Source organism: Oncorhynchus masou, chromosome 16, assembly GCF_036934945.1.
Source record: "Oncorhynchus masou masou isolate Uvic2021 chromosome 16, UVic_Omas_1.1, whole genome shotgun sequence".
Taxonomy (NCBI): domain Eukaryota; kingdom Metazoa; phylum Chordata; class Actinopteri; order Salmoniformes; family Salmonidae; genus Oncorhynchus; species Oncorhynchus masou.
Genome location: NC_088227.1, coordinates 42,069,971 through 42,096,903, shown reverse-complemented (window position 1 = coordinate 42,096,903; position 26,933 = coordinate 42,069,971). Strand labels below are relative to the sequence as shown.

Below are 26,933 nucleotides of genomic sequence, written 5' to 3'. Positions count from 1 at the left end.
CAGTAACCCCCTCCCCTCATTCAGTCATTCATCCAGTAACACCCTCCCCTCTTCCTGCTCAGTAACCCCCTCCCCTCATTCAGTCATTCACCCAGTAACCCCCTCCCCTCATTCAGTCATTCACCCAGTAACCCCCTCCCCTCATTCAGTCATCCACCCAGTAACCCCCTCCCCTCTTCCTGCTCAGTAACCCCCTCCCCTCTTCCCTCCCCGTGTTCAGTCATCATCCAGGGCCTCTGTCTTGATGTCGCTGGGCACCCCTCCGGTCCGGGAAAGAGCCAGGATGGTGTGGTTGACTGCAGCCATCTCAACGGCCAGAGAGATGGGGTCCTGGTGGTCTCCATGGCCTGGACCATCATCCTAGGAGGAGGAGGGGAGAGATCATCCATATGGAAAGATAGCGCACCTTTTATCCTTGTAATGGCTGACTTCTGTGGCAGCATTGGCAGTGCATTTTTAAAAGGTAGTCAATCTCCATTTTAAAGTAGTCAATCTCCATTTTAAAGTAGTCAATTTATTGTTCTAAGTTCTATTAGTGTACTGGCGGTGCGTACATCAACTAAAACGGTGCACACCCCCACCTACTGTGCTGCAGTGTATTGTCTTAACAGGTACAGAGCCAAGGTTACCGCCACCTGCAGTGTATTGTCTTAACAGGTACAGAGCCAAGGTTACCCCCACCTACTGTGCTGCAGTGTATTGTCTTAACAGGTACAGAGCCAAGGTTACCGCCACCTGCAGTGTATTGTCTTAACAGGTACAGAGCCAAGGTTACCGCCACCTGCAGTGTATTGTCTTAACAGGTACAGAGCCAAGGTTACCGCCACCTGCAGTGTATTGTCTTAACAGGTACAGAGCCAAGGTTACCCCCACCTACTGTGCTGCAGTGTATTGTCTTAACAGGTACAGAGCCAAGGTTACCGCCACCTGCAGTGTATTGTCTTAACAGGTACAGAGCCAAGGTTACCGCCACCTGCAGTGTATTGTCTTAACAGGTACAGAGCCAAGGTTACCGCCACCTGCAGTGTATTGTCTTAACAGGTACAGAGCCAAGGTTACCGCCACCTGCAGTGTATTGTCTTAACAGGTACAGAGCCAAGGTTACCGCCACCTACTGTGTATTGTCTTAACAGGTACAGAGCTAAGGTTACCGCCACCTGCAGTGTATTGTCTTAACAGGTACAGAGCCAAGGTTACCGCCACCTGCAGTGTATTGTCTTAACAGGTACAGAGCCAAGGTTACCCCCACCTGCAGTGTATTGTCTTAACAGGTACAGAGCCAAGGTTACCGCCACCTGCAGTGTATTGTCTTAACAGGTACAGAGCCAAGGTTACCCCCACCTACTGTGCTGCAGTGTATTGTCTTAACAGGTACAGAGCCAAGGTTACCGCCACCTGCAGTGTATTGTCTTAACAGGTACAGAGCCAAGGTTACCCCCACCTACTGTGCTGCAGTGTATTGTCTTAACAGGTACAGAGCCAAGGTTACCGCCACCTGCAGTGTATTGTCTTAACAGGTACAGAGCCAAGGTTACCGCCACCTGCAGTGTATTGTCTTAACAGGTACAGAGCCAAGGTTACCGCCACCTGCAGTGTATTGTCTTAACAGGTACAGAGCCAAGGTTACCCCCACCTACTGTGCTGCAGTGTATTGTCTTAACAGGTACAGAGCCAAGGTTACCGCCACCTGCAGTGTATTGTCTTAACAGGTACAGAGCCAAGGTTACCCCCACCTACTGTGCTGCAGTGTATTGTCTTAACAGGTACAGAGCCAAGGTTACCGCCACCTGCAGTGTATTGTCTTAACAGGTACAGAGCCAAGGTTACCGCCACCTGCAGTGTATTGTCTTAACAGGTACAGAGCCAAGGTTACCGCCACCTGCAGTGTATTGTCTTAACAGGTACAGAGCCAAGGTTACCGCCACCTGCAGTGTATTGTCTTAACAGGTACAGAGCCAAGGTTACCGCCACCTACTGTGTATTGTCTTAACAGGTACAGAGCCAAGGTTACCGCCACCTGCAGTGTATTGTCTTAACAGGTACAGAGCCAAGGTTACCGCCACCTGCAGTGTATTGTCTTAACAGGTACAGAGCCAAGGTTACCGCCACCTGCAGTGTATTGTCTTAACAGGTACAGAGCCAAGGTTACCGCCACCTGCAGTGTATTGTCTTAACAGGTACAGAGCCAAGGTTACCCCCACCTACTGTGCTGCAGTGTATTGTCTTAACAGGTACAGAGCCAAGGTTACCGCCACCTGCAGTGTATTGTCTTAACAGGTACAGAGCCAAGGTTACCCCCACCTACTGTGCTGCAGTGTATTGTCTTAACAGGTACAGAGCCAAGGTTACCGCCACCTGCAGTGTATTGTCTTAACAGGTACAGAGCCAAGGTTACCGCCACCTGCAGTGTATTGTCTTAACAGGTACAGAGCCAAGGTTACCGCCACCTACTGTGTATTGTCTTAACAGGTACAGAGCCAAGGTTACCGCCACCTACTGTGTATTGTCTTAACAGGTACAGAGCCAAGGTTACCGCCACCTGCAGTGTATTGTCTTAACAGGTACAGAGCCAAGGTTACCGCCACCTGCAGTGTATTGTCTTAACAGGTACAGAGCCAAGGTTACCGCCACCTGCAGTGTATTGTCTTAACAGGTACAGAGCCAAGGTTACCCCCACCTACTGTGCTGCAGTGTATTGTCTTAACAGGTACAGAGCCAAGGTTACCGCCACCTGCAGTGTATTGTCTTAACAGGTACAGAGCCAAGGTTACCGCCACCTGCAGTGTATTGTCTTAACAGGTACAGAGCCAAGGTTACCGCCACCTACTGTGTATTGTCTTAACAGGTACAGAGCCAAGGTTACCGCCACCTGCAGTGTATTGTCTTAACAGGTACAGAGCCAAGGTTACCGCCACCTGCAGTGTATTGTCTTAACAGGTACAGAGCCAAGGTTACCGCCACCTGCAGTGTATTGTCTTAACAGGTACAGAGCCAAGGTTACCTCCACCTGCAGTGTATTGTCTTAACAGGTACAGAGCCAAGGTTACCGCCACCTGCAGTGTATTGTCTTAACAGGTACAGAGCCAAGGTTACCTCCACCTGCAGTGTATTGTCTTAACAGGTACAGAGCCAAGGTTACCTCCACCTGCAGTGTATTGTCTTAACAGGTACAGAGCCAAGGTTACCGCCACCTGCAGTGTATTGTCTTAACAGGTACAGAGCCAAGGTTACCGCCACCTACAGTGTATTGTCTTAACAGGTACAGAGCCAAGGTTACCGCCACCTGCAGTGTATTGTCTTAACAGGTACAGAGCCAAGGTTACCGCCACCTACAGTGTATTGTCTTAACAGGTACAGAGCCAAGGTTACCGCCACCTGCAGTGTATTGTCTTAACAGGTACAGAGCCAAGGTTACCGCCACCTGCAGTGTATTGTCTTAACAGGTACAGAGCCAAGGTTACCCCCACCTACTGTGTATTGTCTTAACAGGTACAGAGCCAAGGTTACCGCCACCTACAGTGTATTGTCTTAACAGGTACAGAGCCAAGGTTACCGCCACCTGCAGTGTATTGTCTTAACAGGTACAGAGCCAAGGTTACCGCCACCTGCAGTGTATTGTCTTAACAGGTACAGAGCCAAGGTTACCGCCACCTACAGTGTATTGTCTTAACAGGTACAGAGCCAAGGTTACCGCCACCTGCAGTGTATTGTCTTAACAGGTACAGAGCCAAGGTTACCGCCACCTGCAGTGTATTGTCTTAACAGGTACAGAGCCAAGGTTACCGCCACCTGCTGTGTATTGTCTTAACAGGTACAGAGCCAAGGTTACCGCCACCTGCAGTGTATTGTCTTAACAGGTACAGAGCCAAGGTTACCGCCACCTACTGTGTATTGTCTTAACAGGTACAGAGCCAAGGTTACCGCCACCTGCAGTGTATTGTCTTAACAGGTACAGAGCCAAGGTTACCGCCACCTGCAGTGTATTGTCTTAACAGGTACAGAGCCAAGGTTACCGCCACCTACAGTGTATTGTCTTAACAGGTACAGAGCCAAGGTTACCGCCACCTGCAGTGTATTGTCTTAACAGGTACAGAGCCAAGGTTACCGCCACCTGCAGTGTATTGTCTTAACAGGTACAGAGCCAAGGTTACCGCCACCTGCAGTGTATTGTCTTAACAGGTACAGAGCCAAGGTTACCCCCACCTACTGTGTATTGTCTTAACAGGTACAGAGCCAAGGTTACCGCCACCTACAGTGTATTGTCTTAACAGGTACAGAGCCAAGGTTACCGCCACCTGCAGTGTATTGTCTTAACAGGTACAGAGCCAAGGTTACCGCCACCTGCAGTGTATTGTCTTAACAGGTACAGAGCCAAGGTTACCGCCACCTACAGTGTATTGTCTTAACAGGTACAGAGCCAAGGTTACCGCCACCTGCAGTGTATTGTCTTAACAGGTACAGAGCCAAGGTTACCGCCACCTGCAGTGTATTGTCTTAACAGGTACAGAGCCAAGGTTACCGCCACCTGCAGTGTATTGTCTTAACAGGTACAGAGCCAAGGTTACCGCCACCTGCTGTGTATTGTCTTAACAGGTACAGAGCCAAGGTTACCGCCACCTGCAGTGTATTGTCTTAACAGGTACAGAGCCAAGGTTACCGCCACCTACTGTGTATTGTCTTAACAGGTACAGAGCCAAGGTTACCGCCACCTGCAGTGTATTGTCTTAACAGGTACAGAGCCAAGGTTACCGCCACCTGCAGTGTATTGTCTTAACAGGTACAGAGCCAAGGTTACCGCCACCTGCAGTGTATTGTCTTAACAGGTACAGAGCCAAGGTTACCGCCACCTGCAGTGTATTGTCTTAACAGGTACAGAGCCAAGGTTACCGCCACCTGCAGTGTATTGCCAAGGTTACCGCCACCTGCAGTGTATTGTCTTAACAGGTACAGAGCCAAGGTTACCGCCACCTGCAGTGTATTGTCTTAACAGGTACAGAGCCAAGGTTACCGCCACCTGCAGTGTATTGTCTTAACAGGTACAGAGCCAAGGTTACCGCCACCTGCAGTGTATTGTCTTAACAGGTACAGAGCCAAGGTTACCGCCACCTACTGTGTATTGTCTTAACAGGTACAGAGCCAAGGTTACCGCCACCTGCAGTGTATTGTCTTAACAGGTACAGAGCCAAGGTTACCCCCACCTACAGTGTATTGTCTTAACAGGTACAGAGCTAAGGTTACCCCCACCTACAGTGTATTGTCTTAACAGGTACAGAGCCAAGGTTACCGCCACCTGCAGTGTATTGTCTTAACAGGTACAGAGCCAAGGTTACCTCCACCTGCAGTGTATTGTCTTAACAGGTACAGAGCCAAGGTTACCGCCACCTGCAGTGTATTGTCTTAACAGGTACAGAGCCAAGGTTACCGCCACCTACAGTGTATTGTCTTAACAGGTACAGAGCCAAGGTTACCGCCACCTACTGTGTATTGTCTTAACAGGTACAGAGCTAAGGTTACCGCCACCTGCAGTGTATTGTCTTAACAGGTACAGAGCCAAGGTTACCCCCACCTACAGTGTATTGTCTTAACAGGTACAGAGCTAAGGTTACCCCCACCTACAGTGTATTGTCTTAACAGGTACAGAGCCAAGGTTACCGCCACCTGCAGTGTATTGTCTTAACAGGTACAGAGCCAAGGTTACCTCCACCTGCAGTGTATTGTCTTAACAGGTACAGAGCCAAGGTTACCGCCACCTGCAGTGTATTGTCTTAACAGGTACAGAGCCAAGGTTACCGCCACCTGCAGTGTATTGTCTTAACAGGTACAGAGCCAAGGTTACCGCCACCTGCAGTGTATTGTCTTAACAGGTACAGAGCCAAGGTTACCGCCACCTGCAGTGTATTGCCAAGGTTACCGCCACCTGCAGTGTCTTAGTTATGGAAGCTTTTCTCAGGAGTATAATTCAGTGGCTGACCCATCCTGACGACCTGGATGGAATCCTGTGACCCTTCCTTATCTATCTTGTCAATATAATTGCTATGGGTTAAGTGACTGCCCTAATGGAGAGATCTGGTAGGACCATTCTGTGAACAACAGGCACAACGCCAATATAAAGTAGTATTTTTTCAAAAGTTGCCGAAATGCCACGCATGTCCACTTAAAAATCAGTACATTTGCACCAACCTAACCATAGCCAGCTTCTATTGAATCAAATACGCTTCACGTAGGAAATATTGGCAACACACATTTTTGTTGACGAAATTCAGCACCTCCGTACAACAATTTCTCACTTCGTGGTCATATTTTTGTGTGGACAGATTTTGGGCGGAGTAAACCAATCTCGCTTCGCCTCGTCCTCTCTGCCCATAGTGTGGGAGCAAGATGTACATATAGGGAGAAACTTAATACTGTACCACAAGAGAAAGATACACTTAGAGTGCATTTGCCATTCTTGTAAAATGCATTGTCTATTGTATAGGACAGGAAGCCAAAGTAAGGCCATGAGAGCATAGGACAGCTGGACATACCAAGGTCAGAGGGACACACAAAGGAGGGGGTCAGCCAAATGACCAACTGATGGACTATAGACGAAGAGAAGAGGCACATAGTCTACTAGTCCTAATAAGGACAGACATACCAAAGACCACACCAAGCTGAACATAAGGGGCCCATAGGATAAGATGGGCATGTATTATTTTTGGGACATGAAGAGGTCCTGTCACCATTAAATAAAATCAAATGTTATTGGTCACATACACATGGTTAGCAGATGTTAATGCGAGTGTAGCGAAATGCTTGTGCTTCTAGTTCCGACAATGCAGTAATAACCAACGAGTAATCTAGCTAACAATTCCAAAACTACTACCTTATACACAAGTCTAAAGGGATAAAGAATATGTACATAAAGATATATGAATGAGTGATGCTACAGAGCGGCATAGACAAGATGCAGTAGATGGTATCGAGTACAGTATATACATACGAGATGAGTATGTAAACAAAGTGGCATAGTTTAAAGTGGCTAGTGATACATGTATTACATAATGATGCAGTAGATGATATAGAGTACAGTATATACATATACATATGAGATAATATAATGTTTACATACCCTACATTATTTAAGTAGCATTGTTTAAAGTGGCTTGTGATATATTTTACATCAATTCCCATTATTAAAGTGGCTGGAGTTGAGTCAGTGTCAGTGTGTTGGCAGCAGCCACTCAATGTTAGTGGTGGCTGTTTAACAGTCTGATGGCTTTGAGATAGAAGCTGTTTTTCAGTCTCTCGGTCCCTGCTTTGATGCCCCTGTACTGACCTCGCCTTCTGGATGATAGCGGGGTGAACAGGCAGTGGCTCGGGTGGTTGTTGTCCTTGATGATCTTTATGGCCTTTCTGTGACATCGGGTGGTGTAGGTGTCCTGGAGGGCAGGTAGTTGCCCCCGGTGATGCGTTGTGCAGACCTCACTACCCTCTGGAGAGCCTTACGGTTGTGGGTGGAGCAGTTGCCGTACCAGGCGGTGATACAGCCCGACAGGATGCTCTCGATTGTGCATCTGTAGAAGTTTGTGAGTGCTTTTGGTGACAAGCCGAATTTCTTCAGCCTCCTGAGGTTGAAGAGGCGCTGCTGCGCCTTCTTCACGATGCTGTCTGTGTGGGTGGACCAATTCAGTTTGTCTGTGATGTGTACGCCGAGGAACTTAAAACTTACTACCCTCTCCACTACTGTTCCATCGATGTGGATAGGGGGGTGTTCCCTCTGCTGTTTCCTGAAGTCCTCAATCATATCCTTAGTTTTGTTGACGTTGAGTGTGAGGTTATTTTCCTGACACCACACTCCGAGGGCCCTCACCTCCTCCCTGTAGGCCGTCTCGTCGTTGTTGGTAATCAAGCCTACCACTGTTGTGTCGTCCGCAAACTTGATGATTGAGTTGGAGGCGTGCGTGGCCACGCAGTCGTGGGTGAACAGGGAGTACAGGAGAGGGCTCAGAACGCACCCTTGTGGGGCCCCAGTGTTGAGGATCAGTGGAGATGTTGTTACCTATCCTCACCACCTGGGGGCGGCCCGTCAGGAAGTCCAGTACCCAGTTGCACAGGGCGGGATCGAGACCCAGGGTCTCGAGCTTAATGACGAGTTTGGAGGGTACTATGGTGTTAAATGCTGAGCTGTAGTCGATGAACAGCATTCTCACATAGGTAATCCTCTTGTCCAGATGGGTTAGGGCAGTGTGCAGTGTGGTTGAGATTGCATCGTCTGTGGACCTATTTGGGTGGTAAGCAAATTGGAGTGGGTCTAGGGTGTCAGGTAGGGTGGAGGTGATATGGTCCTTGACTAGTCTCAAAGCACTTCATGATAACGGAAGTGAGTGCTACAGGGCGGTAATCGTTTAGCTCAGTTACCTTAGCTTTCTTGGGAACAGGAACAATGGTGGCCCTCTTGAAGCATGTGGGAACAGCAGACTGGGATAGGGATTGATTGAATATGTCCGTAAACACACCAGCCAGCTGGTCTGCGCATGCTCTGAGGGCGCGGCTGGGGATGCCGTCTGGGCCTGCAGCCCTGCGAGGGTTAACACGTTTAAATGTTTTAATCACCTTGGCTGCAGTGAAGGAGAGTCCGCATGTTTTGGTTGCGGGCCGTGTCAGTGGCACTGTAGTCCTCAAAGCGGGCAAAAAAGTTATTTAGTCTGCCTGGGAGCAAGGCATCCTGGTCCATGACTGGGCTGGTTTTCTTTTTGTAATCCGTGATTGACTGTAGACTCTGCCACATACCTCTTGTGTCTGAGGCGTTGAATTGCGATTCTACTTTGTCTCTATACTGACGCTTAGCTTGTTTGATTGCCTTGCGGAGGGAATAGCTCCACTGTTTGTATTCGGTCATGTTTCCGGTCACCTTGCCCTGGTTAAAAGCAGTGGTTCGAGCTTTCAGTTTCACGAGAATGCTGCCATCAATCCACGGTTTCTGGTTTGGGAATGTTTTAATCGTTGTTATGGGAACGACATCTTCAACGCACGTTCTAATGAACTCGCTCACCGAATCAGCGTCTTCATCAATGTTGTTGTTTGACGCAATACGAAAAATATCCCAGTCCACATGATGGAAGCAGTCTTGGAGCGTGGAATCAGATTGGTCGGACCAGCGTTGAACAGACCTCAGCGTGGGAGCTTCTTGTTTTAGCTTTTGTCTGTAGGCAGGGAGCTTCAAAATGGAGTCGTGGTCAGCTTTTCCGAAAGGAGGGCGGGGCAGGGCCTTATATGTGTCGCGGAAGTTAGAATAGCAATGATCCAAGGTTTTGCCAGCCCTGGTTGCGCAATCGATATGCTGATACAATTTAGGGAGTCTTGTTTTCAGATTAACCTTGTTAAAATCCCCAGCTACAATGACTGCAGCCTCAGGATATGTGGATTCCAGTTTGCAAAGAGTCAAATAAAGTTTGTTCAGAGGCATCGATGTGTCAGCTTGGGGGGGGAATATATACGGCTGTGATTATAATCAAAGATAATTCCCTTGGTAGATAATGCAGTCGGAATTCTAAATCAGGTGAACAGAAGGACTTGAGTTCCTGTATGTTGTTGTGACCACACCACGTCTCGTTAACCATAAAGCATACACCCCCGCCCCGCTTCTTACCAGAAAGATGTTTGTTTCTGTCGGCGCGATGCGTGGAGAACCAGCTGGCTGCACCGACTCAGATAGCGTCTCTCCAGTGAGCCATGTTTCCGTGAAGCAAAGAACGTTACAGTCTCTGATGTCCCCCTGGAATGCTACCCTTGCTCGGATTTCATCAACCTTGTTGTCAAGAGACTGGACATTGGCGAGTAGAATGGTAGGGAGTGGTGCGTGATGTGCCCGTCTCCGGAGCCTGACCAGAAGACCGCCTCGTTTCCCTCTTTTACGACGTTGTTGTTTTGGGTCGCCGGCTGGGATCCATTCCGTTGTCCTGGTTGAAAGGCAGAACACAGGATCCGCTCCGGGAAAGTCATATTCTTGGTCGTACTGATGGTGAGTTGACGCTGCTCTTATATTCAGTAGTTCTTCTCGACTGTATGTAATGAAACCTAAGATGACCTGGGGTACCAATGTAAGAAATAACACACAAAAAAAACTGCAGAGTTTCCTAGGAACGCGAAGCGAGGCGGCCATCTCTGTCGGCGCCGGAAGTGTGTAACTTGACTGAAAGCAGATATGGGCGTTATTGGGCGTGAACAAGCAGGAAGCACAGATTGAAAGATAATGGTGGCAGATGGACTGAGGGAAGTAACTTCATTTGCATGTGGGATGGACTCATATGTTGTATGTGTATAAATCAGAGCCAGTGCTCTGGAAAAGGGTGTGTTCCGCGGACCATCTAGGCTTCTGAAATGTTTGTATTAAAAGCCTATATTTAATTCACAAGTTCTTGTAAGTGTTCTATTTTGTAACGATCCTCTGCGACAATAGCAGAGAGGAAGCAAGGAGCAGCAGGTAGCCTAGTGGTTACAGCGTTTGGCCAGTAACCGAAAGGTTGCTAGATCAAATCCGCGAGCTGACAAGGAAAATAAATAAGAATTTGTTCTCAACTGACATGCCTAGTTAAATTTAGAATTTTTTTAAAAAAAAAGGTTGACTGCCCCTACTGTTTTTCTTTGGAACTGCAGTTTAACGGACACTCTTAATAAGACACTTCAGTCATGGCCTTTGTGCAAAAAAAATAAAAACATCCATTGAATTATTCAAATAATTGTCGCTGCTCCTTGTGCGCGCCGAGTGCTAGTGTGCATGTGATGTTGGTCTGTACAAAGCCGGATGCAACTCGGATCGAGACGATGCAGGAATCGGCGGAAGCAAACCCGAGTAGATTTCCTTGAAAACAACGGGCGGACATTTTGGACACAGTCTCCAGTTCTTATTGTACCTCAAAATGGAGATGGCCCTAGTAGCGACTACGGTAATCTGAGCATATTGACTGGGGGGGGGGGAATGCTGCCCATCTAACATGGTGTGACTCTGGGAACAGCCGGAAGCAGAGATGTAGTTAACCAATAATACACGAGGCCATGTGTTATGACATTTCTATCATGGCTGTGACGTGGTCATAGCTACGAGGCGAAGCCGAGCGGCATAGAGTCGTAGACCACCGCAGCCGTGATAAAAATGTCATGACACATGGACGTGTGTATTATTGCTTTTATACAATGGGGTTAGCAGAATTAAAAAAGGAAGATTTGTTCCAAAACCATACATTTTTCAACAAAACACAATGCTACATTCACGAACACTGGTTGTCAAGTGCAATTTTAGGCGTTCTCTGGTCGTTAGTTCTATTCCTATTGACTGCCATGTAAAGAAAAACCACCCAAGAATTGGTTGATAGTTCCAGAACTTTGCAGGTTGCTATCGGAAACCAAAAATGGTTGCTATGGAAGCTCTTCCCCCCTTGCAAGCTAGACAACTACACAGCTAACACAATCACTTCAGACTGAAGCTAGCAAGACAGCAAACTAGCTGTTTTCGTTTCCGTTAAAAAAATAAAAAATAAAGTTCTTTATAAAAATTACGCTGATTCATGATTGACTGGCTGAAACAATGTCTCACCATTATTATAGGACACAGTGGAGATTGAATTTTAATATTGCAACATTGTTGCAAATGTTGGAGATAATGCCGAGACGGTATTTACAGTGGCGATCAAGTTTATAAATCGCTACGCTCGGCATATGAGACAGTGGTCCCTGGTCCTGGCTGCATGCCTGTCCCTGGTCCTGGATAAAAACCTGTCCCTGGTCCTGGATAAAAACCTGTCCCTGGTCCTGGATAAAAACCTGTCCCTGGTCCTGGCTGCAAACCTGTCCCTGGTCCTGGCTGCAAACCTGTCCCTGGTCCTGGATAAAAACCTGGTCCTGGCTGCAAACCTGTCCCTGGTCCTGGCTGCATACCTGTCCCTGGTCCTGGCTGCATACCTGTCCCTGGTCCTGGCTGCATACCTGTCCCTGGTCCTGGCTGCATACCTGTCCCTGGTCCTGGATAAATACCTGTCCCTGGTCCTGGCTGCATACCTGTCCCTGGTCCTGGCTGCATACCTGTCCCTGGTTCTGGATAAAAACCTGGTCCTGGCTGCATACCTGTCCCTGGTCCTGGCTGCATACCTGTCCCTGGTCCTGGCTGCATACCTGTCCCTGGTCCTGGATAAAAACCTGGTCCTGGCTGCATACCTGTCCCTTGTCCTGGCTGCATACCTGTCCCTGGTCCTGGATAAAAACCTGGTCCTGGCTGCAAACCTGTCCCTGGTCCTGGATAAAAACCTGTCCCTGGTCCTGGCTGCATACCTGTCCCTGGTCCTGGCTGCATACCTGTCCCTGGTCCTGGCTGCATACCTGTCCCTGGTCCTGGATAAAAACCTGGTCCTGGCTGCATACCTGTCCCTGGTCCTGGATAAAAACCTGTCCCTGGTCCTGGATAAAAACCTGTCCCTGGTCCTGGCTGCATACCTGTCCCTGGTCCTGGATAAATACCTGTCCCTGGTCCTGGATAAATACCTGTCCCTGGTAAGTCGCTCTGGATAAGAGCGTCTGCTAAATGACTTAAATGTAAATGTAATGTAAATGTCCTGGCTGCAAACCTGTCCCTGGTCCTGGATAAAAACCTGGTCCTGGCTGCATACCTGTCCCTGGTCCTGGCTGCATACCTGTCCCTGGTCCTGGCTGCATACCTGTCCCTGGTCCTGGCTGCATACCTGTCCCTGGTCCTGGATAAATACCTGTCCCTGGTCCTGGCTGCATACCTGTCCCTGGTCCTGGATAAATACCTGTCCCTGGTCCTGGCTGCAAACCTGTCCCTGGTCCTGGATAAAAACCTGTCCCTGGTCCAGGATAAAAACCTGTCCCTGGTCCTGGATAAAAACCTGGTCCTGGCTGCATACCTGTCCCTGGTCCTGGCTGCATACCTGTCCCTGGTCCTGGCTGCATACCTGTCCCTGGTCCTGGCTGCATACCTGTCCCTGGTCCTGGCTGCATACCTGTCCCTGGTCCTGGCTGCATACCTGTCCCTGGTCCTGGATAAATACCTGTCCCTGGTCCTGGCTGCATACCTGTCCCTGGTCCTGGATAAATACCTGTCCCTGGTCCTGGCTGCATACCTGTCCCTGGTCCTGGCTGCATACCTGTCCCTGGTCCTGGCTGCATACCTGTCCCTGGTCCTGGCTGCATACCTGTCCCTGGTCCTGGCTGCATACCTGTCCCTGGTCCTGGATAAATACCTGTCCCTGGTTCTGGCTGCACACCTGTCCCTGGTCCTGGCTGCATACCTGTCCCTGGTTCTGGCTGCATACCTGTCCCTGGTCCTGGCTGCATACCTGTCCCTGGTCCTGGCTGCATACCTGTCCCTGGTCCTGGCTGCATACCTGGTCGTGGCTGCATACCGGTCCCTGGTCCTGGCTGCATACCTGTCCCTGGTTCTGGATAAATACCTGGTCCTGGCTGCATACCTGTCCCTGGTCCTGGATAAATACCTGGTCCTGGCTGCATACCTGTCCCTGGTCCTGGCTGCATACCTGGTCCTGGCTGCATACCTGTCCCTGGTCCTGGCTGCATACCTGTCCCTGGTTCTGGCTGCATACCTGTCCCTGGTTCTGGCTGCATACCTGTCCCTGGTTCTGGCTGCATACCTGTCCCTGGTCCTGGCTGCATACCTGGTCCTGGCTGCATACCTGTCCCTGGTCCTGGCTGCATACCTGCCCCTGGTTCTGGCTGCATACCTGCCCCTGGTCCTGGATAAATACCTGTCCCTGGTTCTGGCTGCACACCTGTCCCTGGTCCTGGCTGCACACCTGTCCCTGGTCCTGGCTGCACACCTGTCCCTGGTCCTGGCTGCATACCTGTCCCTGGTTCTGGCTGCACACCTGTCCCTGGTTCTGGCTGCCCACCTGTCCCTGGGCCTGGCTGCATACCTGTCCCTGGTCCTGGCTGCACACCTGTCCCTGGTCCTGGCTGCACACCTGTCCCTGGTTCTGGCTGCACACCTGTCCCTGGTCCTGGCTGCCCACCTGTCCCTGGTCCTGGCTGCATACCTGTGTGGGTGAAGTGGGCTCCAGCCTGTAGAAGCCAAAGGGTCTGGCCATGGGTCTCTTGTCGAAGTAGGGCAGGTCACAGGCCTGTTCTGTGTAGTCGCCTCCATCGATGTCGTCGCTGTTGGAATGTCCTCCAGGACTCTGAACGTCTATCCCATGGCTCTCCAAGATCGTGGCTTCTTGAGAAAAACAGAATATATTTCATGATGTGCCAAATCTTGACTTATTATAGGGTAAACATTATAATAAGCCGCCTAATATTTGCAGCCATAGGTGATAATATCTTTCTAGGAGCAGTCGTCAGTCCCGTGGAGGGCAGCAGGTAGCCTAGTGTCTAGAGCGTTGGGCCAGTAACCGAAAGGTAGCTAGATAGAATCCCAGAGCTGACGAGGTACAAATCTGTCGTTCTGACGCTTAACAAGGCAGTTAAATCCACTGTTCCCACGAAGGACGTCATTGTAATAAAGGTTAAGTTAAATAAAAGGTCAAATAAATTAAAAACAAATACAAAAATTGTGGAATCGTTCTAATGTTAATGTAAGAGTTGGATGGAGAACACTGATCTGAGAACAGTTCTTCCTTTCTTTCTCTCCAATCAGTATCAACACAAGCCTCAACGACTCACTTCTGAAACATTCGCTCTTCATGGTGTTTTGGGAAACTTATGTTACGTCTTCGGGCCGTTGTAGGAAAGACGAATTGTTTAAACACTCCTAATCTGAAGTTCCATCACTATCGAGAAACCGAGCCCTCGTTCTTTGTCTTAATTACAACAGATACCCAGCCTCAAGCCCGCTTTACCAATATTAGCCCAGCGTCCCCAAGATTAGCCCAGCGTCCCCAAGATTATCCCAGCGCCCCCAAGATCAGCCCAGCGCCCCCAAGATCAGCCCAGCGTCCCCAAGATCAGCCCAGCGTCCCCAAGATTAGCCCAGCGTCCCCAAGATCAGCCCAGCGTCCCCAAGATTAGCCCAGCGTCCCCAAGATCAGCCCAGCGTCCCCAAGATCAGCCCAGCGCCCCCAAGATCAGCCCAGCGTCCCCAAGATCAGCCCAGCGTCCCCAAGATTAGCCCAGCGTCCCCAAGATCAGCCCAGCGTCCCCAAGATCAGCCCAGCGTCCCCAAGATCAGCCCAGCGTCCCCAAGATTAGCCCAGCGTCCCCAAGATCAGCCCAGCGTCCCCAAGATTAGCCAAGCATTACCAATATTAGCCCGTCTCTTGATCTCCTTGCGTCGGTTGGCAAACCAGTTGTAGACTTTGAGGGATGTGACTCTCTCCAGGTCAGAAAGCTTCTTCCCTGGAATAAAACACTCCACAGTTTAGTATTGCGTATAGTAAATTATATTCCTTAGGGCAAAGTATGCTGATTTGTTTATTTTATTTTTTTAAAAGCAACAAAAAAAAGCAGAGCAACTCACAATCAGTGCATTCAACTTAAGGTAGCTAGGTAAGGCAGATAACCAACCTCATATCACAGTCATTGTAAGTAAAAATTGACTCAACAAAGCAGCTATCAGCAAAATCAAGTCCTAGTAAGAAAAGAGGTGCACGAGAACAAGACAAGCCAGTACAACGGTCAGGTGGACAGAAGGAAATACCTGGTTTCTGGATAACCGCGTTGCAGGCGTTGGCGATCTCCTCTCTCTTGGCTTCGTCAGGGTACTGGTTGTCATTGAAGTAGCTGAGGAGAAGAGGTGGTTGTCATGGCAAAACATAGGATTTAGGTAGTATTCCAATTGGTACCCTATTCCCACCTCTCTCCTCGCCCCCTTCTCAAAACCCATTGGATGAGATGGGAAGAGGTCACCCCTGACCTTCTCATCCAATGGGTTATGAGAAGAGAGGCCGCAAGGTTGAGATTCTCCCCAATGTAGTGCACTACTTTTGACAAGGGCCATCTCCTCACATCTCCTGCCCAATCCCCTCGCACAACTAGTAATCTCCCCACCTCCCCTCATCTCTCTCCCCATCCCCCCTCTCTCTCCCCTCATCCCTCCCCCCCCTCTCTCTCTCTCTCTCTACTCATCCCTCCCCCTTCCCCTCATCCCTCCCCCTCTCTCTCTCTCTCCTCATCCCTCCCCCCTCTCTCTCTCTCCTCACCCCTCCCCCCCCTCTCTCTCTCTCTCTCTCCTCATCCCTCCCCCCTCTCTCTCTCTCTCCTCATCCCTCCCCCCTCTCTCTCTCTCTCTCTCTCTCTCTCCTCATCCCCCCCTCTCTCTCCCTCATCCCCCCTCATCCCTCCCCCCACCTCTCTCCCCTCCCCCTCTCCCCCTCTCTCTCCCCTCATCCCCCCTCTCTCTCCCCTCATCCCTCCCCCTAACCTCTCCCCTCATCCCTCCCCCTAACCTCTCCATCACAGCCAGACATTCCTTCCTCCAGGTAAAGCGACTCCCACGCCGAAGCCGGAAGCTCCCGGGGGCGGTGCTTATAGGGGGTGGGGTCTGTCTCCACTCCATCTCCTCCAGAGCCATGGGGGCAGGGCACATGTTTAGAGTGGCACCTGGAGGAGCCAATAGAGAGAAAGCATTAAGTTAGAACTTTTTAACATGTCTCACATTCACAAGACACCAAATGGAACCAAAAGGGCTGAAATTGTTTTAGTTTAGAGACCAGACCGACACACACACACACACACACACACGTGTACCTGGGGTAGTTTTCTCTAGCTGGTACCAGCGGTAGAAAGCTCTCTTCTTCTGTTCGCTGAGGTCAGAGCCGTGCTGGAGCAACCAATGAGAGATCCTGCTCTGACTGATACCTGGAAGCACACAGGCACCACACAGTTAAAAACAGCAGTCCTACCAGGCACCACACAGTTAAAAACAGCAGCAAAGAGAATTGTAGCTATCACTGTACTGCCTACATATACACATTACTAATGTAGCTATCACTGTACTGCATATAGATATACACACTAAACCCATATATACATACACACACACACACACACACACACACACACACACACACACACAATCACTAATGTAGCTATCACAAGTTTGTGGGTACTTAGAAATGTCATTGTTTTTGACAGATAAGCACATTTTTTGTCCATTAAAATAACATCAAAATGATCAGAAATATAATATAGACATTGTTAATGTTGTAAATGACTATTGTAGCTGGAAACGGCTGATTTTTTAAATGGAATATCTACATAGGCATACAGAGGCCCATTATCAGCAACCATCACTCCTGTGTTCCGATGGCACGTTGTGTGAACGAATCCAAGTTTTAAACGGCTAATGGATCATTAGAAAACCCTTTTGCAATTATGTTGTTACAGCTGAAAACTGTGGTCCTGATTAAAGAAGCAATAAAACAGGCCTTCTTTAGACTAGTTGAGTATCTGGAGCATCAGCATTTGTGGGTTCGATTACAGGCTCAAAATGACCAGAAACAAAGCACCTTCTAAGTGACCCCAAACTTTGAATGGTAGTGTGTGTGTGTGTGTGTACACACACACACCTAAAGTAGCTATCACTTAACTGCCCATATACTAAAATAGATGTCTGATGAAATAAAGGCTATTCAACTCAATCCTATGTCTGTTAGAAAGTTGATTGCTGTGTGAGGAGGAGGAGGAGGAAGAGGGTGGTGAGTGGAGGAGGAGGAAGAGGGTGGTGAGTGGAGGAGGAGGAAGAGGGTGGTGAGTGGAGGAGGAGGAAGAGGGTGGTGAGTGGAGGAGGAGGAAGAGGGTGGTGAGTGGAGGAGGAGGAAGAGGGTGGTGAGTGGAGGAGGAGGAAGAGGGTGGTGAGTGGAGGAGGAGGAGGAGGGTGGTGAGTGGAGGAGGAGGAGGATGGTGAGTGGAGGAGGAGGAGGAGGATGGTGGTGAGTGGAGGAGGAGGAGGATGGTGGTGAGTGGAGGAGGAGGAGGAGGAGGAGGATGGTGGTGAGTGGAGGAGGAGGAGGAGGAGGATGGTGGTGAGTGGAGGAGGAGGAGGAGGAGGATGGTGGTGAGTGGAGGATGGTGAGTGGAGGAGGAGGAGGAGGAAGAGGGTGGTGAGTGGAGGAGGAGGAGGAGGAAGAGGGTGGTGAGTGGAGGAGGAGGAGGAGGAGGAGGAGGAGGGTGGTGAGTGGAGGAGGAGGAGGAGGGTGGTGAGTGGAGGAGGAGGATGGTGAGTGGAGGAGGAGGAGGAGTAGGGTGAGTGGAGGAGGAGGAAGAGGAGTAGGGTGAGTGGAGGAGGAGGAGGGTGGTGAGTGGAGGAGGAGGAAGAGGAGTAGGGTGAGTGGAGGAGGAGGAGGGTGAGTGAGTGGAGGAGGAGGAGGAGGAGGAAGAGGAGTAGGGTGTGGAGGAGGAGGAGGGTGAGTGGAGGAGGAGGAGGAGGAGGAAGAGGAGTAGGGTGAGTGGAGGAGGAGGAGGAGGAGGAGGAAGAGGAGTAGGGTGAGTGGAGGAGGAGGAGGGTGAGTGAGTGGAGGAGGAGGAGGGTGGTGAGTGGAGGAGGATGGTGAGTGGAGGAGGAGGAGGAGGAAGAGGAGTAGGGTGAGTGGAGGAGGAGGAGGGTGGTGAGTGGAGGAGGAGGGTGGTGAGTGGAGGAGGATGGTGAGTGGAGGAGGAGGAGGAAGAAGAGGAGTAGGGTGAGTGGAGGAGGAGGGTGGTGAGTGGAGGAGGAGGAGCGTGGTGAGTGGAGGCTTGTAGTGCGAAGTCAGTTATAGTGGATGCTTCACGGTCTTACTGACCTGGGCCAACACAGAATGTGTGTGTGTCTTCACTGACCTGTGACCTGAGCCACCACAGCCTGAGAGATTCTCCTGTTTCCCAGAAAGGACTTGATCTCCTCCTTGACGATACTGCTGTCCCTCCTGCACACACACACACACACACACACACGTTAACATAGTTATGCTTGCTTTGTAAAACATGGACCAGTGCGTTTTCTACTACCATGCAGTTCGTTGTCCAATCAAATAATGCATCTTTTGACCAACCTCTAAGAAAACAAAACAAAAAAATGGGCCAAACCTCATGTCTCTATCGTAATCCGTAATCCGTTCAAAACCTATTGGAGTTTAACCCTTGTAGGAATTAGAATTAGGACAACTAAAATCAATGGAGGTCAAAGGAGGGGAAAAAAAGTGGATAAATTGAATTGCGTCGGCTCGGCGAGATGCTGTGTCGGAACTGAGGCTCCTGGTCACCTGCCAGGTTCACTGTCATCTTTCTTCTCGATTCCGCAGGCCATAAAACTATATAGGAGGTAAGACAGACACTCGGTATTTGAGTTTACTGTTAGGAAAATTATGATTAAATGACTGAACAATATTCTTATTTTTAAATGAGACGGTAAATAAGTAAAGTTACACTCAGTTTTATTACATCTGATTAACAATATGAGTCCATAAGAAGCGATTGTGTGACACGGAGTAATTAAAGTTAATTGAACACCATTCCAACTAGGAAGAAAGGAATGGGTTGTGGATTAAGTAAACATAAGGTAGTTAACCTATGGTTGAACTGAAGAAATGAGCTCTGGGGTGTTTTAGATAAGGCAGTGAGTGCATTCCTAGGTTTTCTGTTAATTAGAACTGTCAGCTAAGTGGTGATCGATAATGGTGAGGAGTCAAAAGTTAATTCAGTTGTGTTGTGTGTCTTGTGTTGTGTTAGTGAGTTGGAATGAACTTTGAATGAACTTTTAAAGTTCCCTGTGTCTCGGTCGAGAGGAGGGGATTCATTTTAGAAGCAATGAAATGACGTCATGTTATTGTATATAAACTGTTGCTCGTGGTAACGTGGCAGCGCACTCCGAGAATAAATTCTGTTACCTATTATTGAAAAGACCGTCTATTTTATGCAAACAAGAATCTTACAAATTCTCATAAAATAGATTAAGGGAATTCAATTAATGAAAACATATTGGTATAATTAAATTACAGTAACATTTACGCTTTTCTATATTAATTCCTGAGATTACTCACAAAAACAAGCACATCTGTTAAATGTCAACGGCGCAATGAGTTTTTTATTTTCAAAGCCTTTTAACTCAGCTCGTTTCATGCTAATTGAACTTTACAAACAACAACCACAAAATGAAAAAACCTGCCAAGTTATGAGAAACCTGCACCGTTATGTCAACAGAGCTTGGTGCTTATTATGGGATGTATTAGGTTACATAACACCAATTTATTTTTGCTGATATGTTGGAGAAAGATCCCACGGAACGATTCAGAAAATGAAGAATCTATATTTCTCTTGTTGAAATGGATTTTGTACTATAAGGAAGTCATATTTTATCTCCAAAGCCTGTTTTTCTGGACAGAGCGGGCGGACACCCTACGGACACGTGAACACCCTACGGACAGGCGGACATCCTACCAGGCGGACACCTTACGGACAGGCGGAGCGGGCGGACACCCTACCAGGCCGAGCGGGCGAACACCCTACCAGGCGGAGCGGGCGAACACCCTACCAGGCCGAGCGGGCGGACACCCTACCAGGCCGAGCGGGCGGACACCCTACCAGGCCGAGCGGGCGGACACCCTACCAGGCCGAGCGGGCGGACACCCTACCAGGCCGAGCGGGCGGACACCCTACCAGGCCGAGCGGGCAGACACCCTACCAGGCCGAGCGGGCAGACACCCTACCAGGCCGAGCGGGCGGACACCCTACCAGGCCGAGCGGGCGGACACCCTACCAGGCCGAGCGGGCGGACACCCTACCAGGCCGAGCGGGCGGACACCCTACCAGGCCGAGCGGGCGGACACCCTACCAGGCCGAGCGGGCGGACACCCTACCAGGCCGAGCGGGCGGACACCCTACCGGGCGGACACCCTACCGGGCGGACACCCTACCAGGCGGACACCCTACCAGGCCGAGCGGGCGGACACCCTACCAGGCCGAGCGGGCGGACACCCTACCAGGCAGAGTGCCCCATCTGTGCCCTCCTTGCCTACTGCAGTTTCCCTTCGTTGGGCTGAAAGTGGGGACCTGGTCTAGTAAAAGAGCCTGATCTGACGAGATGGAAGACGAGGTGTACAGCAGTCGCTGTCCTGCAGGTGCTCACTATTCCACTACTCTCCATATTTCCCAGATCGAATGAGTCACGCCTCCTCCTCCCTTATTGAGGCGCAGCTAAAATTAGATAGACCCACAAAGAAAGATTGCTGCTTATCGACACTACGAGGATACGTCCCAAATAGCACCCTATTGCCTGTATAGTGCACTACTTTAAACCAGAGCACTATGGAACTTGTTCATAAGTGGTGCACTATATAGGGATTAGGATGACATCTGGGACAGGCTCTAAATCAGGAGGGAGGAGAATGGGAGGGTGGGTGGAGGAGGAGGGTGAGTGAGTGGAGGAGGAGGAGGAGGAGGGTGGTGAGTGGAGGAGGAAGAGGAGGAAGAGTGGAGGAGGAAGAGGAGAAAGAGTGGAGGAGGAGGTGGGTGAGTGGAGGAGGAGGAGGGTGAGTGGAGGAGGAGGAGGGTGAGTGGAGGAGGAGTGGAGGAGGAGGAGGGTGAGTGGAGGAGGGTGAGTGGAGGAGGAGGAGGGTGAGTGGAGGAGGAGGAGGGTGAGTGGAGGAGGAGGAGGGTGAGTGGAGGAGGAGGAGGGTGAGTGGAGGAGGAGGAGGGTGAGAGGAGGAGGAGGAGGGTGGTGAGTGGAGGAGGGTGGTGAGTGGAGGAGGAGGAGGAAGAGTGGAGGAGGAGGAGGAAGAGTGGAGGAGGAGGAGGAAGAGTGGAGGAGGAGGGTGAGTGGAGGAGGATGAGGAGGGTGGTGAGTGGAGGAGGATGAGGAGTGGAGGAGGAGGAGGATGAGGAGTGGAGGAGGAGGAGGATGAGGAGTGGAGGAGGAGGAGGATGAGGAGTGGAGGAGGATGAGGAGTGGAGGAGGAGGAGGAGTGGAGGAGGAGGAGGGTGGTGAGTGGAGGAGGAGGAAGAGGGTGAGTGGAGGAGGAGGAAGAGGGTGAGTGGAGGAGGAGGAAGAGGGTGAGTGGAGGAGGGTGGTGAGTGGAGGAGGAGGAAGAGGGTGAGTGGAGGAGGAAGAGGGTGCCAACAGCTAAACACAGCAGAGCTGAGAAAACAGGCACATTAAGGGGCGATCTGCAGTTTAAAAAGTACAAAAATGAATGCACCAATAGTAGATTCCTCCTTTAAGGTAATATCCGTAGTATGGAGGATATAACGTGGGGGTGTGGAACGCAGCACCATCCAACCACGCAGCACCATCCAACCACGCAGCACCATCCAACCACGCAGCACCATCCAACCACGCAGCACCATCCAACCACGCAGCACCATCCAACCACGCAGCACCATCCAACCACGCAGCACCATCCAACCACGCAGCACCATCCAACCACGCAGCACCATCCAACCACGCAGCACCATCCAACCACGCAGCACCATCCAACCACGCAGCAGCACTCTGCAACATGAGACTGATCCCAGGGAGAGTGTTTCTGAACGCTGCTTCCCTTACAGGACATGATGTAATCTACTGCACCTTCTAAGAGGAGGGGGCAGACATGGTAGCAGGGCTTTTAACATTGTAGTTACTGTGCTATGCATTCATCCTGTTCCCCTTGTAACTCAACATATGCAAACATCTAGAGACCTACGGGCAGGACGACTGTTCGCATATGTTTTCATTTGGGTGAATTAATAATAGTTAGTCAATAGTGAAAGTGGTAGCCTAAACGTTTTCATGCTTTTTACGTGTGTGAAAGACAGTGCCTCTGTGACTGATACAGTCCTGATGGTGGACTGGTGTATAAACTGATATGATGGTGGACTGGTGTATAAACTGATATGATGGTGGACTGGTGTATAAACTGATATGATGGTGGACTGATGTATAAACTGATACAGTCCTGATGGTGGACTGGTGTATAAACTGATACAGTCCTGATGGTGGACTGGTGTATAAACTGATACAGTCCTGATGGTGGACTGGTGTATAAACTGATACAGTCCTGATGGTGGACTGGTGTATAAACTGATACAGTCCTGATGATGGACTGGTGTATAAACTGATACAGTCCTGATGGTGGACTGGTGTATAAACTGATACAGTCCTGATGGTGGACTGGTGTATAAACTGATACAGTCCTGATGGTGGACTGATGTATAAACTGATACAGTCCTGATGGTGGACTGGTGTATAAACTGATACAGTCCTGATGGTGGACTGGTGTATAAACTGATACAGTCCTGATGGTGGACTGATGTATAAACTGATACAGTCCTGATGGTGGACTGATGTATAAACTGATACAGTCCTGATGGTGGACTGGTGTATAAACTGATACAGTCCTGATGGTGGACTGATGTATAAACTGATACAGTCCTGATGGTGGACTGATGTATAAACTGATACAGTCCTGATGGTGGACTGGTGTATAAACTGATATGATGGTGGACTGGTGTATAAACTGATATGATGGTGGACTGGTGTATAAACTGATACAGTCCTGATGATGGACTGGTGTATAAACTGATACAGTCCTGATGGTGGACTGATGTATAAACTGATACAGTCCTGATGGTGGACTGGTGTATAAACTGATATGATGGTTGACTGGTGTATAAACTGATATGATGGTGGACTGGTGTATAAACTGATATGATGGTGGACTGGTGTATAAACTGATATGATGGTGGACTGGTGTATAAACTGATACAGTCCTGATGGTGGACTGGTGTATAAACTGATACAGTCCTGATGGTGGACTGGTGTATAAACTGATATGATGGTGGACTGGTGTATAAACTGATACAGTCCTGATGATGGACTGGTGTATAAACTGATACAGTCCTGATGATGGACTGGTGTATAAACTGATACAGTCCTGATGATGGACTGGTGTATAAACTGATACAGTCCTGATGGTGGACTGGTGTATAAACTGATACAGTCCTGATGGTGGACTGGTGTATAAACTGATATGATGGTGGACTGGTGTATAAACTGATACAGTCCTGATGGTGGACTGGTGTATAAACTGATACAGTCCTGATGATGGACTGGTGTATAAACTGATACAGTCCTGATGGTGGACTGGTGTATAAACTGATACAGTCCTGATGATGGTGGCCTGGTGTATAAACTGACATATTGATCTCACACAGACTGAGTACCCGCCTGTTTAGCCATCATCACAGTTCTTGTCATGCCAAAGACGGCAAAACTGCAAAGTTCAGGATTTCAGAGATATAAATATATAGTTCTATTGACCCCACCGTGACATCATCACTGACCTCATGAGCTCCTCCACCTTGTCATCAATGTCCAGCTCCTCCTCCGTGGCCTCGAACCCGAACGGCCTGACGGCAGCAGCGCTATTCATTGGGTACCGAGGCGGCGAGAGCTTCCCATTGGGCGTTGCCGCCAGGCTGTCCCGCCCCCCGTTCTGCACCATGGCGACCAGCGACACCGGGGACGAGAGGATGGCAGAGGGCGGGGGCGGGCCGGGTGGTGGGGAGGTGTCGTAGCCGTTGCTAGGCGACGGGGAGAGCCCCCCACGTGGAGGGAGGTACTGTGTCTGTGTGGTGGTAGAGTTGGTGGAGGATGATGCCAGGGCCATGCTAACATTACTGCTCCCAATTCCACCATTATTATTATTATTACTACAGGAAGAGGATGCTGTTGAGGAGGTGGTGGCGACAGAAACAGAGGCAGTGTTGTTGTTGTTTGTGGTGGTGCTATTGGGGTCGGACACATTTGCTCCTCCTCCGTAGGTGCGACGACCGAACTTGTCCCCGTGCTCGCGGTCCAGCCGGTCTAGGGTGTCCAGGGCGTGGAGGATCTCCTGCTTGGTCATGCCCGTACGCCGCAGCCTCTGGAGCAGGTCGATCTGCTCGATGGTGAAGCGAGGCTCGTCTGTGTAATGAGACATCCTGGATGAGAGGAGGAGGGGGAGGAAGGGACAGAGGTGGGGGAGAGGGGGAGGAGGAAGAAGAGTGTGAGAGAAAAGGAATGAAAAAGTAAGCGGGAGAGGGGGAGTGGAGGTATGGAGGGAGAAAATAAATGAGGGAGCTTCTTTTGGGAACAGCAGACAATTAATGTAAAGTCACCTTGAAAGCAGCAGCAGATGCTGTCTCATAATCATTCTACTGCTTTAAGACCAATAATAAATGCACTTCCCCCACCGCATGGGTTTTCCATAGCCTAAACATTTCTCCGAATGGTTTTCCATAAGCATTTCACTGTGTTATAGAAATCAATATCATCATAACCAGGCTGCGGCACATTTTGCTTCTTATGAAGCATTGGCTGGCAATGCATTCACTTCTGACCACTAGATCCATGCTTGCACTTCTAGAACCAACATACGACAGTGATCTGGAGCCTAATTCTATCTTCTCAAACCTCACAACTGATCTGTATTTAAATAAGTAAAATTGCCTTTTTTCATAGTCTGCTGCCATGGCTAAGTAAACCATTAAAACACCATTAAAACATGTCCACTGCTAGCTACAGTCCTAAACCATTTCAAATCATGTTGCCTGACTACCTTTTCTAATATAGAGCCCATCAACGAGTAATAGAATAGGGACAATTATGAAAAGGTTAGTCAAAAGGGATTCTTCCCTTTCTCTTAGTAGCCTAGACCAGCCGAGACTCAATCACTGCCTTGGTATTCATTACCTACCCACCTGAGCAGGAGATATTTACCCAGTTAACGGTTAACTAGACCGTAGGTTAACTAACAAAGCTGGGTTAACCAGAAGGAGCACAAAGCTAACAAAAAGGTTAACTTCTAATTAGACCACAAGACAAGGTGTGTGTGTGTGTGTGTTTTTGTGTGTGTGTGTGAGAGAGAGAGAGACAGTTATACAACTGTAATTTATCCTCAGTTCTGACCAATGATGTGCATAAACCCATCATCGGTTGACCTAATCCTTCAGTTGTCTCCTCTGACAGATGGCATAGCCCTAGATAGCAAACAACACACTGGTCACCACGCAGGGTCCTTGGTTTCTGCCCTTCTTTAATGCGGTCTAGTATTTCAACTGTGGTGCTGCATATGTTTGTAAGGCTCTTTAGGTCTGTAAAAAAAAAAATCTCTCATCATGGCACCAGCCACAAATAAGCTTTTAACAACTATATCTTGATTTAGTCATATAGGTAATGGGTGCGTCAAGTAGCTGCATATTTCTGTGTAGTTCAAGTACATTTGCGAAACAGCCCAGATTCAAACGCAAAGAAAATAAAAATTCACACAGATAGGAACTTGTTTACATGAGTCATTCTGCAATGCATTATCGTTACCTTGCTGGGCAAAATGAGGTAAACAAAGGCCTTCGGGTACACAACAAAACTGTTGTTGTTACGGTACTGAAAATAGAGCTGGTACTGGCTAGTAATTAGCCTTTCCAGACAGACCTATCCAGTAAAAATACTCCTTGCTAGTTTATTGGTAAGCTAGCAAATTCGAAATAATACATTTGACTTTAGGCTATGCATTTTTTGCTAACTTAGTTAATCAGACATCGCGTTCAGTTTAATTTAATGGGCTGGTTATTATTATTTATTTTTTTACCAGATTGCAAGATAGACAACTGCTAATCCACCATTGGAAAATAATGTATAGGCTAGTAGCTAACGTTTGCTTGCTAAATATATGAAATCTTACCTTATATTAGCTGGCTATCTCGATGTGCCTCCGTACACTTGACCCTTTAATTATTGCACCACCACAAAACAGCGTGTGGCGGTCGGGAAAACCACTTCTTAACAGAAGCGACACATCGATCAACCACCAGCTAGTAGCAGGAGTGCCCGGCCTTTTTACTAGATTTCAATCACAAGCGGACTGTTTGTCTTTTGTCTGACTGACAACAGCCATATTGAAAGAAACACCTCGACGATAGTTACATGGGAGGTGTAGTTTAATTTTGGTCAGCGCGATAACAAGGAAATTTGACGCAAACTACATTTCCTACCCGACAAA

General features: G+C 49.2%; 1 protein-coding gene across 2 annotated transcripts; it reads right to left on the bottom strand.

Moving 5' to 3' along the window:
* Positions 1-190: 190 nt before the first annotated feature.
* On the bottom strand, positions 191-26,860 carry LOC135557963 (homeobox-containing protein 1-like). Of its 2 annotated transcripts, none has more exons than XM_064991699.1 (9): positions 26,616-26,860; positions 24,238-24,876; positions 18,760-18,845; positions 16,690-16,800; positions 16,389-16,542; positions 15,641-15,723; positions 15,244-15,339; positions 14,043-14,221; positions 191-360 (listed from the first exon to the last, which is right to left on the bottom strand). In XM_064991699.1, exons 2-9 carry the CDS (start codon positions 24,873-24,875, stop codon positions 217-219), a joined length of 1,491 nt encoding a protein of 496 aa, XP_064847771.1. In that variant the 5' UTR covers position 24,876; positions 26,616-26,860; the 3' UTR covers positions 191-216. The 2 variants fall into 2 exon arrangements, with proteins under 2 accessions (XP_064847771.1, XP_064847772.1); XM_064991700.1 differs by having other exon boundaries at positions 14,043-14,218.
* Between the last annotated feature and the right edge of the window lie 73 nt (positions 26,861-26,933).

Bases quoted from the DNA above. Each gene is read 5' to 3' on its own strand.
- LOC135557963 (XM_064991699.1), bottom strand. From the start codon at position 24,875: ATGTCTCATTACACAGACGAGCCTCGCTTCACCATCGAGCAGATCGAC. The intron at 16,801-18,759 runs GTCAGTGAAGAC...GTGTGCTTCCAG, and splicing joins TGTGGTGGCTCAGGTCACAG to GTATCAGTCAGAGCAGGATC. The intron at 361-14,042 runs GTATGCAGCCAG...TCCTCCTCCTAG, and splicing joins AGCCCACTTCACCCACACAG to GATGATGGTCCAGGCCATGG.